Below are 19,244 nucleotides of genomic sequence, written 5' to 3'. Positions count from 1 at the left end.
GAAATTTTCAAGCATGTGTTTGGCAGGTGTAAATATAAACTTGATGGATTTTTCTATTCTCGCCCCTGTTCTATGTAAAAATCTTTAAAAACAGAAATATAAAGAGCCATCAAAGCGCAAAGGATGGAAGATTTTTGTCAGTTGTAATTACATGCAACATTATGGTGAACTTGCCCAACCCCTATATAAACATAACCAAAGTGCTTAAACTGTTTAACTAGGTGTCTCAAAGAACACTTGCATCAAGTGAAAGCTTTGGAATAGGTTACGAACATCCATGAAAACTTATTCATTGGTAGGTTTTGTCAGATATTATAGTTGGAATTGCTTCAGTTGATGTGCATGCGAAATGTGGAATCATAGAACAACACACCTGAATTGCTTGTCAGAATGTCTCAAAGAGCTGTCATCTACAGGAATGAAATGAAATGATTGCAAAATGTGTGCAAAATGGAGTTTTCAAGGAAGCTGTCAAGATCTTTGAATTAATGAATCTCTGTCGACACATCTTAACATTGTAAGCTTTGTTTGTGAGGGTTGCGGTTGACCTTCATGCTAGTGGTAGTTATCATGAGGGCATCCTTAATCTGTTTACCAACATAAGTCTAATGAGCATGCTAAGGATTCTACTTCATAGCATAGCATACCCCTGAGTCCAAGTCTTCTTCTAAAGAGGAATCATCTAAAAATAAGAAGTGGAAATGTGCTTATTGTAAAAGGCTAGGACTGATGAGCATAGATGTTATAATAAGAAGATTGATGAACTCATGGGGCACAAGGCAAGAAAGTCGAGTTCACTCTTGATCATGCATACATTAGGGACATGGAGACTAGAGGATGTCATTGCTATAGTGGTGTTGGATCATTCATCTCGATTGTATTCCTTTTCTCATTTTTCTCATGATGATGAGAATGTTCCTTTGGCCGATGTGCACACCCTTCCATAAAGGGTGAATCATGTTTGTGAGGAGAAGTTTGGTCACTTGAGTCTTGGTGTTATTGAGACTTGTCTTGTGCTTTCTACTCCTCCACCTTCCGTGTCTTCAGTTTTGAGTTCAACTCTTTAGTAGGTTGATCATAGTGTTTCAAATCTTGCTTTGTGGGATGAATATTTGCTAGGTGTTTCAGACTTGTTTATTGAGTCTCATATTGCAGAGTTGGGAGACATACTTGAGGGGATTTCTATCCTCTTTGATGACAGTTTTAGCATAGCTATTGATTCATATTCATTGTCTTTGGAGATTGACCTTCTTGAGTTTCCTCATTAACTTGATTTGTCACATTTCATGGTTGAGTTTAATCATGCTTATGTGGTGGCTTCTTCAAGTGTGGAGACTCCTACTTAGTTTCCAAAGACTTCTACTTAGAAACATCCTTCCTCCTCCTTTCAGTTGGACATGGAGTGGCTTTTTCATCATTTGGTGGACTTGTTTCTCAGGGGAGATGTGTTGCTTGTAGGCATTGGTTCATCTTTTGTTTTCAGGCTTACTTCATCGACATTGGAGCTTCTTCATTATGGGGAGGATATCATGTCTCTCTTTTTCCTTCCTATGGGGGAATACTTGATTGTATATACATGATGTATGCAGTCCTTGGGGGGTATCATTGAGTCCTCCATGCATCATCATTTGTTTGTTTCTTTTCTCTCTTTTGGAGAGGAGTTTTGTCCCACGGGGTTTTCTCCTTTTCTCTATTTGTGAGAGATTTGCATTGTACATGGGTACCTAACATGGCCTAGTAGCTGGGACCCATAATAATATTTGTATCTTTGCATAATAATCTACTCCCTAAGTTGCAGTTAAGGGGGGGTGTTGGTGTAATTAAGGTGCTGTACCTAGTAAGTTCTTCACCTAGGTCCTAATTACACATGTTACTTAAGTTTTTGTGAGAGATTTGCATTGTACATGGGTACCTAACATGGCCTAGTAGCTGGGACCCATAATCATCATAATAATATTTGTATCTTTGCATAATAATCTACTCCCTAAGTTGCAGTTAAGGGGGGGGGGGTGTTGGTGTAATTAAAGTGTTGTACCTAGTAAGTTCTTCACCTAGGTCCTAATTACACATGTTACTTAAGTGACCACATAGGAACATTCCCACTTTAAGTGGAATTCCCACCTTTAGTGGACTTATCACATTATCACTTATCCACCTTATATGGATGATAGGCTATCACTTTATGTCTCGTTGCATAGGATTATGTCACATGTCAACATCTTGACTAATCTTTCATGTTACCTTGCTTTTATATGCAAGGCCTATTATGTACATTCTCATACTAAATTATCATTCAGTCAATCTTGCATTATTAAAGCAATCTTTTTTGCCATTCTCTCTTGTGGAAGTTGTTTTGGTCTTCAAGGATCTTGGGGGTATTTTGGTCTTCTAGGATCTTGGGGGTGTTATGGGTGGGGTCTTCAAGGATCCTTTGGCTATTTTTTGGAAGGTCTTACAATATGAAAGAAGATAATTTTATTATCACACTCCTTTTGATTTTTCTCCTTAATGGTGGTTGTACAATTATAGGAAAAGGAGTTTGAAATTTTTGAAGGTAAATTTCTTTTGTCATATCTTGCCATACGATGGGATTCGGTGCTTTAAATTTTTTTTTTTATTTTTTCCTTGGTTTGCCTTACAACCACAAATAAAAGGCACTTTGCTCTAGTTATTCTTTTAATTTGCATTTTTTCTTTCCATTTAAAAGGGCTTGAGTTTTTTTCTTTTATTTTTTCATTTTGCATGTGGGGCCCACCTAGTATTATCCTCTCCAACTTAAAGATATTTCTTTTTCTGTTTGACCCATTGAATGGTACTTTTCCTTTTATTACTTTTTTGTTTGATCTATTGAATGATATTTTTCCCTTATCCATAATTTTTTTGTTAAGTTTGCTTTAATCTGCCTTAGATGTTGTGGTGTATGCAACATGAGTAGGGTTCTTCATAACATTCATCACCACAAGAACTGTTAATAGGCTTCAAACTGAATAGTTTTTTAATACTATTATTTTGAGTTATACCTTTATCAATTTTGTGATTTTTGATTGCCTTTGGTGTAGCTATTTAAACATTGAATTCAATCATATTCAAAGCTTTCAACCTTTGCAAACCTTTTATTTTGTTCAACGCTCATAAACCATCCAAAATTTCAACATCATTCTTCATTTGTTGCTCTTCATTGATCTTTGCAACATAAATAAAATTGTAGTTTGAGGGAAATACTTAGTAGTCCTCCATTTGCCAATGAAACATTGGCATGAAGGGAATTTGTTTTATTTATTGAACACAACTACAATTCCAAAATTTCTATTCTTCTTTGCAGTTTGAATTTGACGAATCCGAGGAAGCTCTCACTTATTGCTTGATTCTTCATATCAATTATTTATTTTTGTCCCTTTTTCAATGGACAGTGTTCTCTTTCCATCATGTTTGGCCTTGGCTACTATCAGCCAAACTCAACCCAATAGTGCATCACTTGCTTTCTTCTATAATGAGATGACCAAAAAATTTATAATAATACTTAAGTTCTAATAAGTACCTTTTGGGCCATTGAAAATCCTAGCTCATTGATTTCTTGTTGGTTTGCACCCACCAATTGAAAAGTTGGAGGCATGCTTACTTCTGATCCTCCATCGATGATTGTATCAATAAGATTCTTCTCAAGTATCTCCCTATTTACTATTGATGTTTTCTTTGCCAGTTTGACTGTCAGTAGTTTCAGATCTATTACTTGAACATTGTGAATTGGAGGTTCTATTATTAAATCTTCATTCTCCTCCTAGACTGTACTTCGTTCTTTCTTGCCACGCTCTATTGCTGTGGTGGTACTTGTAGTCCTAAGTTTTGGGATGCTTTGTATTTTGCCATCTTGATTAGTACATGTAATACTTGTGCAATATTTTTATCTAACTCTAACCTACTGTAGGAGGACTTGCGTGGTCATTGGAGTATCAACGTTCCTTTGCTATCATGTGCTATACTTTTGGTCTTGCCTTATGAAGTCTTTCTTTTTTTGTGTATGGGTCTAGGTACAGTCTTTTTCACTTGAATTTAATGGCTTATACTTTGTTATGTTTTTCTACATAAATCTTGTTAAAGATGGCCTTTTGCTTTGGACATCTGGCATCTTCATGATTTCCAGGTGTACACCATTTGGACAATGACCTTGTTTTGTTTTGATTTTTATGGTAGTCTCTTGTGAAATGTTCCCATTCATCACATTGTCAACTTTGTATAATAGGCGACCTTTGGAGTCATATTGTATCTAACTCCAACCTCCCCCTTTGATTCGGATAGCTTTTTGATGATGCACATATTCATGTTATTTTGTGGTTCAATGGAGTGCTTGGTATCGTGGACTGCTCTCCTTGGGTGAAAAGAACTTGCATGCTTCTATGCTTTAGATTGCATAGGCATTCTTTTATTGACTGATCCATAACCTAACAAATATCACAAAACAGTTTCTTAGGGGAAATAACTTTGGTGTAACCTTCACTTTTATTATTAGTACATCATGGTTCTTTGGATTCTTTCTTGATTTCTTTGTCGGCCTTTAATTCCATCATTTGAAGCATGTCTCTTGTAAGTTCTTATAGTATTCTCTATTCATTGTCACTGCATCTATCTGTTCTTCTCATCTTCACCCGTTTTTTGTGTGCCTCATGAAGACATTTTGTCTTCGCTTTATATTTCCATTGACCTATTATACGCTTCTGGATATGTTAAGGGTGGTACAACTTTCATTTATTCTTTTAATGGAGGATTAAGGCCTTCAATAAACCATCTTTTCTTTAAACGGATATGGAGTTATTTTTCTAACTTTACAAGTAATCCTTTGATATTACAACTATAAGCTGTTGCAATTTCGTGCTTAACTTGTCTTGCATTGTAAATTTTAGGTACAATTTAGCTGTCATCTTGAAGCAATTTGAATTCTTTATTTTTTCCACATATTTTAGGGGGTTGGTTCAATCTTTGTATTTTAATCAATAGCCATACCTCTCAAGATGCCTGGGAAAAGAATCGTAGATAATATATTTTATGGTCTTGACCATTTGTTGCCCAAATTATTTCATAGGTCTTACAATGCGTTCTGAAATCCTTTGATCCATTTCGTATAAAGTTAGGTAACTTTTGCCTTTCTACACTTGTTCTTGATGGTGGAGTTACTGTAGCTTTACTTTGGTGCAAACTTAGTGCTTAGAACCTATTCCTTAGGAAGTTTTGATTCGATGTTCGAATGCTCTTCTAACACTCTTGGGCATGTGGCAGTTTTCTACCCTTCTTGTAACTTCAACATTCCACACACTTGTTTCACCTTCGGGTTCTTTTTTGTCTTCTCCAACCTTTGGCACTAGAGTTTTTGGTTTGGTTTCTTCTTTTATTAACAAATCTTTGATGCTTTGGAAGTTGCTCTCGTGTGCTTCCCTTGTTTGGCTACAAAGGAGTTGGTCTCCAACAAAGGCTTTCCTTGTCTAGAGGAGTTTCTATGGATTTGTTGTATCAAACTTGGTTTGGAAGGTTGACCCATGCTTTGTTTGGTAATGGAAGGTGTCTTGCTATTGCTACCCACTCTTCCTTCGTATGATTATTTGTAGTGGGTTGAATGTTATAATATCTTTTAGGTTGACTATGACTTTGACTCTACTTTTACTTTCGGATGGGCCTGATCTTTAGGTTTACACTACTAGAGTGTCTTTTGCTACCTCTAGTAGTCTCCTTTTCTGTTCTTTTTGCTTTGTCAATTTTAAAGATCAGTTGACCTCTTGGTGTTGACCACATTGTTGTCTTTTCTGGCCTTTGTTGGGGCCTAAAGGCATGAATATCTTGCATTGGACTTGATTTTTTCTAAGGCAACGAAATCAAATGTTTTCTCTTCTCTCTAATTAAACTAATACTAGAAATAATGAACCAATAGAGTAGTAAAATATATCTTTATTCATAGATGAAATTCTTATAGAAGTAGACCAAAGATGATCAACCACGGATACAACCACATTAACAAAATAGAATAAAGACATTGTATGCTGAATATAATCAGTTTTTATGAGTTTGCTAAGAAGAGTGGAAGTGTCGTGGAAGACCTTATGGGTTGGGGGCTAAAGTCTTAATAGTGCAAGGGTTGGTTAGCTTAGAATTTATCCCCCTCCACAATCTCTAAAAGGCTTCATTCAAACCTATCATCTAACATGTTGAAATGGATCTTGGTCGCTTCTCATGTTGAGGTAGGGAGGCAACATACTTAGCCAATGTTCCACAACAAGAATCGAGGGGGGATATCAAATCTGAAGACCTTAAAATTCTTTTGTAAGGGTCCAGATATGTCCAATATTATGTTGCAGCTTCTATTTCCCCATATTACAATTGGAACTGAGATTCTTTGCAAGGATTTGGGAGATGGTTTCTGCATCAATATGAAATATCCGTTATGCTCGGACCAGTAGTAAACCTCACCAAATTGCTTGGTCTGCCACTTTGCTATTCGTGAGGGTCTCAATTCTGCAACTAAAAGCAAATCATTTTGCCCTTTGATTCTATGCAAATTTCTCCATCTTTGACAACACCCTAGGTTCCCATGAGAAATGCTACATTATTTTTAAGTTTGATTGTAGGGTGGCAAGGAGGATTCCATTGATTTTCTAGGCATTTTCATTCCATCAGGCCCATAGACATTGTGATTTACTGAAGAGAGTTTAAAGTGTAATTTGAGTTTAAGCCTTTTATCCTTTCTTCAAGGTCTTCAAGAACAATTTTTTTCTTCATTCTTAACAAAGAATTGGATTATGTTTTATCAAAAATATTTTAACTTGTAGTTTTATATCTAAGATATCGAGTTCGGTGGTTTGAGGCTGGAATTTGGTTGGGCCGAGTTTGCTCCAGGTTCGGGTCTAGCACCTGTGTGACCTTGGATTCGCCTCGGATTCGGCCGAGTAAGTTCCATGCTAAAAAAAAATTAAATCCATGGTTCATGCGTTGGGACGACAGAAAGGTTAGGAAGGAGCTGGTGGGAAGTTTGTCTTCCTCCGTGAGTGACGAATTACCTCTGTGATAGCTACAAAGCCTTTCTCTGTGTCTTGCCTCAGTTTGTTTTGCTTTTCACTTTGTTTTTCCTACTTATTTATGAGGTTTTGTTTTTATTTTTATTTTTCCATTTTCAAATAAAATCATATTAATATAAAATCTAATATTAATATCTCTTTATTTATATTACTATCTTGTTAAAGTAGATTTGTTAAATTGCTTACAATATGATTTGTATTTTTCAAAGAGATAAAAAGAAATAATATGATTTTATTTTTACTTTTGTTTTTCACTCGATATGTTAAAATTTACTATTTTAAAATATTTAAATTAAACTTATATTATAATCTATTTATTAGTTATATTATTATATATTAATAATATTTTAAATTAAAATCTTAAATGTATTTTATTATTTATTTTGTTGTGTTTAATTTTATTAAATATTCAAATATATTAGGAAAACATTTTATTTAATTCTAAACATATGTTATAATATATATATAGCCGTACTTGTACTTATATCCAAGGGAAAAAGAATTGCCGTACCTGCACCCGTACTTAAATCGGCAAGGCAGGTTTATATACAATGAGTCCTTTAATGCAAGTCCTTTTTTGAATTTTCATTTTGTAGACAATTTAGTTTTGTATCGTTTATAATCATTCAGTTAATTATAAGTGTGCTATGGATTTCATAAGCTTTCTTTTGTTAAGATTTTTGCTTCATTATTTTTAAGAAGCAAAATTTTCCTTCAATTTCATGAAAGAATTAAGTTCTTTGTTGAATTTTAAAATATGCACTTTAAATCCGAGGAGCTATCTTAGAGTAAGTTGTTCTATTTGCTTCATTAAAGAATTAGTTTTAGCTTTATATCCATTGAATAACAAACTTCTTGTTCATCGTGTTTTTAAATGCATTATAAATCTAATGAACCTTCTGCTCTCAGGTCTCGAACTGCCGTGGCTCCCCTAGAGAGACTGAAAATTCTGCTTCAGGTAGATGTTTTCTTTGCTGTATTTAGATCATTATTTGTGGTGTATGACTTTTCCTTTCAAACTTGTTGATTTTACAGTGGCTTTTGCCCCTCCACTAAAGGTTGAGATTCGTCAACATAAATTATTTTCATGCTGGCATATGCCAAGTTGAAGATCACTTTTTCATTACTAGTCATGTTATGATATTATCAATATTGGTATGATCATACCTAAATTTAGTCAATTTGTCTATAATGAGTTCAAGCCAAATTTACCTTTCCTAGTCATTGTATTGATTTTTATAAATTTTTTATTACAATTATTAGCGTCAGTATTTTGGAGCCCTTGCCAGGAAAGAACTACATAGAAGAGGAGAAATTGTAGATTTAATCAATTGATTGCCCTTCTTGACATGTTTAGAGAGAAAAATATTTGATAGATATAAACTCCCACCTTCTAGTCTTTTCAGTGATCATACAAAAATCATTTAGTAAATATCTGTGGTATGTAGTAGAGACAGTCCTGTGTCTTACATGGGGCACTTTAATTTTAGTTTTAAAATGTAAGTAATTTTCACATAAAATATATAAGATGCACATGTAACGTGGAAGGGCCTTTTTAATCTGATAAATAATTGTTTCTTGGTATGTCTTAGAATATCAATGTATTTTGACAAGTTCTAGCTAACACCTTTATTACTAAATCTATCTAATAGCTATTTTAACTTTTAAGTTTTAACATAGTAATCAGACTCATTAGTCTCGAGAATAGAAAATCCAAAACCCAAATACAGAAGGAGAGAACACTAGATGTTAATCTTATGGATCCATTTTCTTCCAGACTGTTTTCTGGATGGATGGAATGAAGTCAGATTCATCATTTCACTTTTTTAAGGTTGGAATCATTAAGTTAAAGGAGATTGATGTTCCTTCTCATTTGTAAAATGTTGCTTGCTTGTATGTCTCATTGAATGTCAAATAGCTTCAAAATCACTACCATTCCTATACTTGGATTGTCAGCTTGAGATTCTTGTATGATATCCACTGAGGCTTTTCAAAATTTAGTGACTCAAATGAGTGGTCCCCCATTCCCGCCCATTATTTTTTTTGCTAATCACGTCTTCCTCCTTAATCGAAAGCTTTTTAAATTTTTTTAATAGCTTCATAATTTTTAAACTATAGACATATGCTGGTAGAATATTATCAAATGTTGACAACATCTTTTTCTTGAGAATTACACAAAATTTTACATGCATTTTGTCATGTTAAGGCAACTTTGGCTTACAAAAATACTCTTTCTGCTGATATAAAAAACACCCTGCTTTAGAACTTGGTCACCCAGACCTACACTAATGCTGATCAATTTGCAGCCAATCTACTGTTCTGCTGATCTTTATGCAGCCAATCTTGTTTTCTGCAGTCAAGGTCACTGTTGCAAACATGGGAAGGCAATCCTTTAATTACAGGCAGAGGACACTATCTCAAATGTTGCATATTTATCCTTTTTTTATAGGCCCTGTTTCCACCTCTTGGAAACTTCTTGAATTGAGGAACGATAGATAAAAGCAAATTGATTAGCTTTAAAAGTTCTCCAATCAGGAGTTTTCTTTGACATTAGACATTCAAATATAATTTATTATATCACCCATAGTTGAACTACTTGCCAAAACCAAAAACTCGCCAAGGCCCAAAAAAAAAAAACTTGGCAAAAACTCCGCAAAAAACTTGGGAACTTAAAAAATTGCTTAAATTTAATTAGAAATGCATTTTATTTTGCAAAATTCAATGAGGAGATGCATCCAATGAGTCAATAAATGAGAACACAAAAGAAACAAGCTGAGTCTAGATATATTTAATTGTTTTAAATGCAGAGTGGGTACAAATCGCATCCTCATGAGGAATGCTGATGGCTGGAAGCAAAATTGTAAATAGTTTTTGTAAAACTAAAGGAAAATACATCAATACAATTACATCTTCCTCTTCCCAGCTCTAGTAAAAGCTAGGGGAGAGGTAGAACTAGAGGGTCTAGTCCTAGAAGTCTACTGTGGCTATGCCTCCTCGCTCAATATGACTGGCTCAAGCTGTGGCTCGGCCTCCATCCTAGATGTAGCTTTGCCTTTGGCTGCTTCTGGCATTGGCAGTGACTCCGCACTCACGATTGGATAAACTACAAGGCTAACATAAGATTCCGAGGACAATTTTTTTGAGATTTGGGGTATTTCCACCACAACTTTGCCACCAAGCATATGCAAAATAAAATATTGAAAAGTTAGAAAGCAAAGTGAAAAGTGAAAACATATTTTATCAAGTTATGAATTACTTTAGACTTCAAAATCTAAATGGCAAATATTATTACCTAGGGTTTGAGTGGTTCTTCCTCTCCTGGACAGCTCTGAGGAGAATAGCTTACCCCTTGCTTCCTCGTAATTTTGGAGTTCGGCCACAATGAGGTCTCTCACCTCAACCTCAAGTATCATACTTTAAATGCATGTAGTGAAGCCCTCCATGACCTCTCCATTAGGATATGAGTAAGAATCCTCGAACTTAAAATGAGGGTTGAGGTAGTACCCTGCTGCATGAATGGGTTGGTGGAGCTGATTGTTCCACCTCTTATCAATAATTTCCCAGATGGGATCAAATTTGAGTCTATCCCCCTTGTAGTAATTTTTGATAGTCTCCTTGGCCCTATCTATGGCCTCATAAACCTACCCCATTGGGGTTTGATCCCCATCTACCAAGTAGAGAACTTTAACCAAGGGCTCCGCCACCTACAATTGAAAAATGCAAATTACAAAAAGATTAATTATTGAAGTTACAAATTAATAATGAGAGATGTGAATCAAGAATAATTAAATATTCAAGTTTTGAAGTTACCTTCAATCTTTGCAGCAATTTGTGCAAATAGGTTGTCGAAGACTATGCATGCAACACCTTCTCCTTCAGGCTTCTTTGAATAAGGTGAGTCTAGCCATGCTTGACTCACAAACATTTGTTTCAAAGAAGTCAATGCACCAAGAATGCTTTGTGTTGTGACGTTTTCACACATCGCCCCATTGCAAAAGGGGACCCCCTTACTTTTTAGGCCCCCTCAATCTTTTTGGTTTTCATTTTTGGGGGTCTTCTTGTGGCAATCTTGTCGGTGTCTTTGAGTTTGCAAGTGAGTGGGGTCATTTTGATCAAGCCTGCTTTTCGTTTGAGCAATTTTTTCTAAGTCTAGGGCTTGTTTTGATTGTTTTAGGGTTTTATCCTTCAATCCTAGTTTTTTTTGGGGTTTCCTTCAGAGTTTGGAAAAACTGAACATAAAACTAGAATTAGGAAGGACCCTTCAAGGAACCTCCCAGTGAAATTTGAGTGAATTCTGAGCAACTTTCTATTTTAAAAAAGTTCCTATTTTCTAGGGATTTCACTGCGTCCCGGAATGTCTTCATTTCACCGAAAATCAAACTTACTATTTTTAGTAAGTCTCTATTTTTAGAAAGTGTCCCTGCTTCCTGTTTTGCTCTAACGCTGACATTTTGAAAAAGTTTCTATTTTTGGAAAGTCTACTTGTGGCAGGTCCTTGCAGGCTAACATTGAAGACCAGATATGCACGATCATTTCTAAATCCGGAAAGTCAAAGAGCAGGCAGAGTGATCGAAATTTGGTTAAGTATGGACATTCATTCTAGGAATGGAAAGCTTGAAAATCACCGAAGTTTGGAAAACCACTTCAAAATCCACACACGTTATCCAAATCTGGAAATGACCAAAATTGATTAAGTCTAGAAATTCCTTCGTCAGAGTTGAAATTGTGAAAATCCACCACTCAATGAATTCCACACCCAAGTCAGTTTGGTGGGCGCTAAAATGGGGTCATCATGGAATTCATGAAAAACGAAGAAATCCCTCCTCAGAGCAAAACAACGCCCAAGTAGAGAGTAGGGCGCTAAAATGGAGTGCTCATGGAAAGTCAAAAAATTTGTAATTTCAGCCCAAGGATGGAGTAGGGCGCCAAAATGCCCATGGCAAGGAAAATGTGAAAAAAAGTGAAATTCCTTGCCCAGTGGAAAATTCCGCCCAAGGATGAGTTAGGGCGCTAAAGGAGAGGGGTCGTGGAAAACCAAGAAGAATCAAAATTCCACCACAAGAGGAAAATAGTGCCCAAGTCAAGGAGAAAATGTTAAAATGATAAGAGGCATGGAAATGATGAAATTTCTCCACTTAGTGGATTCCACGCCCAAGGTTGGAAATTTTCCAAGGCAAAGGGGAATTTGAAGGTCAGGAATGGAATGAAGAAGCAGGAAATCCCCTCGGGAAATTTTTGGAAAAATCCATTTTTAGACACCAAATCTCGTTCGAATTTCAAAATTTTTGCAGATTTGGAATCATGAGAGAATTCTCTCTACTTGACCTGGGTCCTAAATTTTAGGAAAATTCCTAAAAAATAGGAAATGTGGCAAATTGATGAAAAAGCCTCTTCGGGACAACAAGATGAACTCAAAAAGCACAAAAATTCCTTCCTCAACGAACAAATTTCCAAAATTTCTTCTCCAGTTCTGAAATGTGCCTAAGGTTGGAAGCATAACGTGAAAATCAAGGTTCAGAAAGGAAACTTCAAGAATTAAAAAAATTCCTTCCTCGAGGAAGAAATGCGCCCAAGGTGAAGAATTCTAGTAAAGTGAAAAAATTGGCTAAGTGTTGGAAATTCCTTTAGGACAATTCTAGAAAAAGTGAAAAATTGGCAAAGTGTTGGAAATTCCTTTCTTTGACGATAGAATTCTTGGAAAAAGTGAAAAATTGACTAAGTGTTGGAAATTCCTTCCTTCATGATAAAATTCCAGGAAAGGTGAAAATTTGGCTAAGTGATGGAAATTCCTTCCTTCATGACATAATTCTTGGAAAAGGTGAAAATTTGGCTAAGTGTTGGAAATTCCTTCCTTTAGGACAAAATTCCAAAAAAGGTGAAAAATTGACTGTGTTGGAAATTCCTTCCTTCAGGACAAAATTCTAGGAAAGGTGAAAAATTGACTAAGTGTTATATATTCCTTCCTTCAAGACGGAATTCCAAGCAAGGAAGAAATCACACCCAAGGATGAATTGAAGATAAAATTTCTAAGGCAAGGAAGGAATCAAGGATGAATTGAACAAGAAATTTCCCCCTGGGAATTTTTTTTGAAAAGTCCATGTTTTGGGCATAAAAAATCATCTGAATTTCAAAATGATGATAGATTTGGATTCATGAGAGAAATTTCTCTCTCCTGCACCCTTGAACCCTAATTTGAAAATTTTCCTAAAAAATAGGAAATATGCAAAATTGATGAAAAAGCTTTCCCTGGAACAAGGAAAATTCAAAACTTCAAAGAAAATTTTTCCTAGATGAAATTTTCTCTCTCCAAGGGTTTCTCGCCAAGTGGTAGCTAGGTCGGCGCATGTTGAATTAATGGAGCACCCTTTTTGCATGTAGTCGTCACATTTATGGCATTATGGCAAATTCCTTTTGCATGGCAGCCGTCGTACTTAATGCAGTAGTGGAGCATCTATTGCATGCAACCAATTTGGAAGTGATGGTGCATTCAATGCACATTGGGTGAATTTGAAAGAAGTGCATTTAATGCTCAATGGATGCCATTTTTGGTAGGAATGTAATTAATTGTAATGGGATGGAATTAATTGTATATGGGCATAATGGGCATTTATTGTTGATTCCCACCTTGTTGCATCATGTGTGGTGAATCTTTCAAGGAGAAACCCTTATTAGGGTTTTGCATGTAGCCAAGGCTTGAAGCCTATATAAAGGGGTGGACCCCTCATTTGTAAAGGAGGGAGATTTGTATGAAATTGTTGCGATAAGTTTTTGAGATATTAATAGTGAAACATTGTTCTTTGATGGTGTCCACTTAAGTTATTCTTTCAAAACTTGCATGGTTTCACCTTCCTCAAAGTAGAATTTTATTTTCTCAATTGTTAGATAAAGTGCTTTGATTTCAATGAAGAATGTAATGGTGTTTGATGAGTTTCCATGGTTCATACTTTTTGCATCTTGTTGATTATAAGATGCAGTGCAAAGTTAGCTTGAACCCCCAAATTTATGCCAAGTTTGATTGTGAATAGTCGTTTGGATTGCACCGTGTTGGCTATTCAAATGCACTTTCTCAATGTGAAAATCCTTCAACATCCTTAGAAGATTGCAGCGGTTCTTGTGGAGTTGTAGTTAATCTTGGCAAAGCAGAGCTTGGTTTATTTGGGATTTGTCCACCAAAGCACTATCCATTGATATCACTGCCCTTAGGAGTAGATTTAGATCCTCCTAAACCCTTTCCCCTTTATATTCAGTTCACTTTAGTCCGTTCGAAGCAGAAGCATCGCAAAATCGCCATATCCGATGATGAAGTTCCACCCCATAGCAAAGAAATGAAAGAATGATCCAAACGTAAGGCCCCTTGGATTACCAACATATCACATCAGGGCAACTGAGTCATGTCATTAAGGAACCTTGGAGTCGATTGTTTGAACTTTCCACAATCTTAGCATACAATCGCACTTTAATCAAGAGAGAGTAAGGTGACCATTGGTAACTTTATTCTGTGTTAGACGCTGTCATAAAGAACATGTCAACACTTTGCAACATCAAGAAAATCGTTGCACACCTTGTGACACCCGCTCTTACCAAATCTCTCCGTTGGGTGTGCTCTCTCATCAAGTAAAGAACCCAAGGGTGATTGTAAATATATTTTGTGATCCTCCTTGCATCTTCCACAACTAGAGTCACCCAATCAAGTTTTCCTATGCCCTCTAAAAGAAGGTCAAGGACATGTGCTGCACAAGGTGTCCAAAAAAGAGTGGGGTGCCTATCTTGGAAGATTCTACCTGCGACCACATATGCTGCTGCATTATCCGTGATTATTTGCACCACATTCTCAACTCCCACCTCCATGACAATTTGCTCCAACATTAGAGACAAAGTTTCAACATTTTTCACCTTGTTGGAGGCATCCACCTATTTCAAGAACACCACATTGTTCTCGCAAGCAACCAAAAATTAATTATGGTGCGGTTTTTGCCATCTGTCCACCCGTCGGAAAGTGTAATAACCCACCTTACTTAACCCAACAAAATTTGACCACTTTTTTTTTTGTTTACTTTAATCATTTGTGTTTGATTCAATCGCATACTCTGGGCATCCATCCATTAGGATTAGGCATTCATCCATCCGGGATGAGCATCTAACCATATGGGTTAGGCATCTGTCCATACGGAGCAGAAGGTTTCATCTATCCAATACGGGATAGGCATCTACCCATACGGGGTAGGCATCTATCCAATTGGGATAGGAGGTGCTCTGGCCAAAGACTTAGATTCATCGGGACCATTCGGGTCCTGAGTCACTCACTAAGTACTACACTCTTCTAGTAGGAGTGCACCGAGGTCGCCGTCCTTGGGAGAAATCAAAATAACATAATACAAGCTTGAATTCCGCCTTGGAATTTGGCTTAAAGCCTCAGGAAGTCAAGCGAATCCATACAGGATTCCTTCCGAGTATGCATTGAATTACTTTTTCCTGTTATTATACTTATCTTTCAAATTAGGATTCTTCTCAATCCTTCTTCTTACCAAAACCTAGACCCCATCCACGAACGCTTGAGTACTAGGGCAACTTCGTCCCTAGACTGCCTACATACCTGTTTCGGCACGGGATCAAGGCGTAAAGTATGTAGGTCTATTTTCTACTCTATGGTTTGATGTAAACGAATTAGTGGGTACGCAACCCTTTCTAGAGTCAATGTCCCAGATAGTTTCTCTGCGGTTGCTACCCACGGTGGTAGCACTTAAGCAAAGGCTCAAGATGGCCTATTGCTTGTGGCTTAAAACAACTAGATCCTAATTCCTATCATAAGCATCACCTTTGACCCAATTGCCAATCGTCAACAACTCTTCGAGATTAAATCAATTTCATAAAAGCATTTCACTCAATCAACCTTAAAAGGGGTTTTACTATGGTTTAACTCAGCGGATGTAAAATCATTTAAGGATTATCTTATTAGATTATCGATCTAAGGGGGATTACCCGCCCCTTGGATTTTAACTTCCAGTGTCCCTTATTACTCCTCGACGATTTACAGGGACGGTGCCACAGACGTCGTTGATGCAGCTTTATTAGTCGTTAAGTGCAGTAGTTCAACACGACGGCATTACCTGTAAGCGTGACCCAGAGGCACTGTAAATACCGAACGCTGTTAGGTTTTGGTTTTCCGACTTCTTTTATTTAGTTTTCTTAACTAAGAAGCTATGAAAACATCATGCTTGGAAACAATTATAAATTGAACGTGCATAATTAGACATTGCAAAGCTTAATTAATTGAAATAACTACTTGATGAACCACGTGGAATAAAAACCATAACTAAATTATTTAATATTCAAAGCTTGAAATATAACTTGCATAATAATGACAATTATGAAACTCGCATATTAATAATTAAACGTGTAACTTGCATGAAGATGAAGAAAATGTAACTTTGTCATTAATAAATGCAAATAATGTTTAAGTAATTTGCATGAAGCAAGGATAGTGTAAGTTACATGCAAGGTTAAGCAATGTGTTGATTTCTACCATGAGAATAATCACTTATAAAGTCACTAGTTCAAAAATAGCAATCAATTTAGACATTAGACAAATTTTGGACCAATCATAATGATACGAATTTAATTGTTTTTAATGAATCTAAAATGCCAACTGAGTGACCCAATAAATCTTAAATAGATTGAAAGATTCAAAATTTTTTTGGATATAATTTAATTTACAATTAAAATTTTACTAAAGGTAAATTAATTATAAATTTACTAAAGATGAATTAAATTACAAATTTACCTAAGTTAAATTTTTATTAAACTAAAATTTGGATTTAAAAAAAAAAAAGTTATCAAAATCCAAATTTGCCATGAGTTTTAATCTTTGTAGTGGCTTTTTAAAAAAACCAAGTGGGAGTGGGGCCCACGGGTCCCATCACCACTGCGGACCTGTGGGTACAGGCCCGCAGTGATGAGGGGACAGCCGTGGTCCCCTCCACTCCCTCTGCGGCCACTGTCGTAATAGTGACCGTAGAGGGTAGTGGAGAGTACCACTCCCGGCGGTGTAATAACCCGCCCCCCCTTGCGTTGATTGGTATTATGCGATGGAACATTTTTCGAAACTGCTGCGCATTAACTTAAATATATTTTTTTGCATTGTTTAAAATTTGCAAAATATATATATATATATATATATATATATATATATATATATATATATATATATATATATATATATATATATATATATATATATATATATATATATATATATGGTCTTATTAAGGTTTATTCAATAATCTAAGAGGTATATATTTTCCTCTTTTTTTGATTCAAGATCTTCTCTAGATAAAAAAAAAAACAGAAAAAGCAGAATCTGATTTCTTTCTTTTAAATAGATTAAATAAATAGATTAACAAATAAAAGGGAAATCTGCATTTGTATTTTAAAAAGAAAAGAAATTTTTTATCAATGCATTTCCTTTCTATCTAACAATTAAGAAATGATTTCTTTCAGAAAGCTATATTCAACTAAAGAATCTAGGAGGAGATATTTCCTTTGAAAAAAATTTACATAAAGAAATATCAAATACAAAAAGAGAGGGAACCTGGAGGAGCCTGTTGATGTTGAATCCTCTCCAAATCTTCAAGCCTAGTCTTCCTTGATCCTTCCTTGCAAGCTTGGAAAAATTCTTCAAAACAAACTTAACTATTCTCCAAAATTGAAAAATATGACTACTAAAAACAAACTATTTGAGAAAAATTTCTTCAAAGCATAACCAACTCCCTCTTTGGAAAACTTGCATACAATATATAGGAAAAATCCCTTAATTCCACTATCTAGAGAAATTAATTAAAAATTAGATTCTTTTCCAATATTGGACCCATGCAAAATTGATTAATATCCTAGTGGGGGAGTTACATGTAAGGTATTGAAGATTCCTCTAGAAGCTTCTAATTCCTCCTACAACATGTACCATAATTGGGAATGGGAAAATAAAAATAAAAATAAATAATGCCTTTTGAATTATATTCTCCAAGTGTGTATGTGGGTCCATTATTTATTCTTTTATAATATTCATTCAATTATTTTCAATAGCTCAACCAAAAAATATAATAGAATCGTATCAAATCAAAAAGTGATAAAGGAGGGTTGTGACAGAAAGAATAGTGCAGACATATTTTCTCCATTCTTTTATTTGGTTCTCCACCACTTCTTTTGCCCTATCAATTGCATTTGTGAGCAACCTACAAGAACAAAGTGAAATTAGGCCTTAGTACACAATTTTGATTTAATAAACAAGAAAAACATTTAAAAATGAAATCAAGTGGACTATTTACTAACCTCCCAACCAAGTTCGTGCAAGAAGGGGCCTTGTATCCTTTTCTTGAAACTGTTAATGTGGTAACCAAATTTAGCCAATAAGGATTGAACAATCATTGAATGGGATGTTGTTGAAGTACCAAAAATCGGCACATGCAATGTCTGTTTTCTCATGCACCTCCCTATTCCATCCAATTGCCTCTAATGATGGTTGTGCTCCGGGTGTGTTCCTGGGCACAAAATAATTACCTATAGACTAAGCAATTGATGGTGATGCAACAAGTGCTGTACTAGAAGAAGCAAAAGTGGTGGCCGAGGTGGTGCTAAGTTTGCGGATACATGGGCAACAACGAGAGCCCACTATTTTTGAAATTCTTCTTCTTCTTCTTCTTCTTCTTAGTCAATTGAAGCACCTTGAGATTCAGCTATGGCTGCTCTCATGGCTAGTTTTGCCCTCTCCCTTTGCAACTTTTTCTCTTCCTCAGCTGCAAGTATGGCATTAACGTCTCTTTTTTATTTCTTCTGTGGGCCCAAGACATACCCTAGCATCATGCTTCTTGATGCCTTCAAGGTGGTATTTGAGGCGGTTTATGCCTCCATGAAATGTTCTTTCACATTTAATGCATATCACCGACCTAGGTTCCGGTCCTTCAAAGACATACTTCCAAGCCCTATCTCTAGCACCTTTAGGACGGGTGTCCACATATCTAGATGGGCATGCATCTCTGAAGCTGAAGCTGAACCACCTATATTTGCCATTATAAATTAATGGTTGTTAACCTACACATACAAAGTGAAAAGACAGTTAATATTTTAGTCAAAATTTTTAGCAAACTATCTAAATTAGTTTAAATAATTTTAGACATCATTGAAAGAATATCA

General features: G+C 35.7%; 1 protein-coding gene across 2 annotated transcripts in view; it reads left to right on the top strand.

Annotated features, from left to right (window-relative positions):
- The window catches only part of LOC131055013 (mitochondrial adenine nucleotide transporter ADNT1), an 89,306-nt gene that overhangs the window by 22,001 nt on the left and 48,061 nt on the right, over nucleotides 1–19,244 (top strand). For both annotated transcript variants that reach the window (XM_057989615.2, XM_057989614.2), the window contains exon 2: nucleotides 7,968–8,016. In XM_057989615.2, the coding sequence (XP_057845598.2) occupies nucleotides 7,968–8,016 (49 nt within the window). The remainder of the gene's footprint in view (nucleotides 1–7,967; nucleotides 8,017–19,244) is intronic.

The sequence above is a fragment of the Cryptomeria japonica genome, chromosome 6 (assembly GCF_030272615.1).
Source record: "Cryptomeria japonica chromosome 6, Sugi_1.0, whole genome shotgun sequence".
Taxonomy (NCBI): domain Eukaryota; kingdom Viridiplantae; phylum Streptophyta; class Pinopsida; order Cupressales; family Cupressaceae; genus Cryptomeria; species Cryptomeria japonica.
This window is presented reverse-complemented; position numbering and strand designations above follow the sequence as displayed.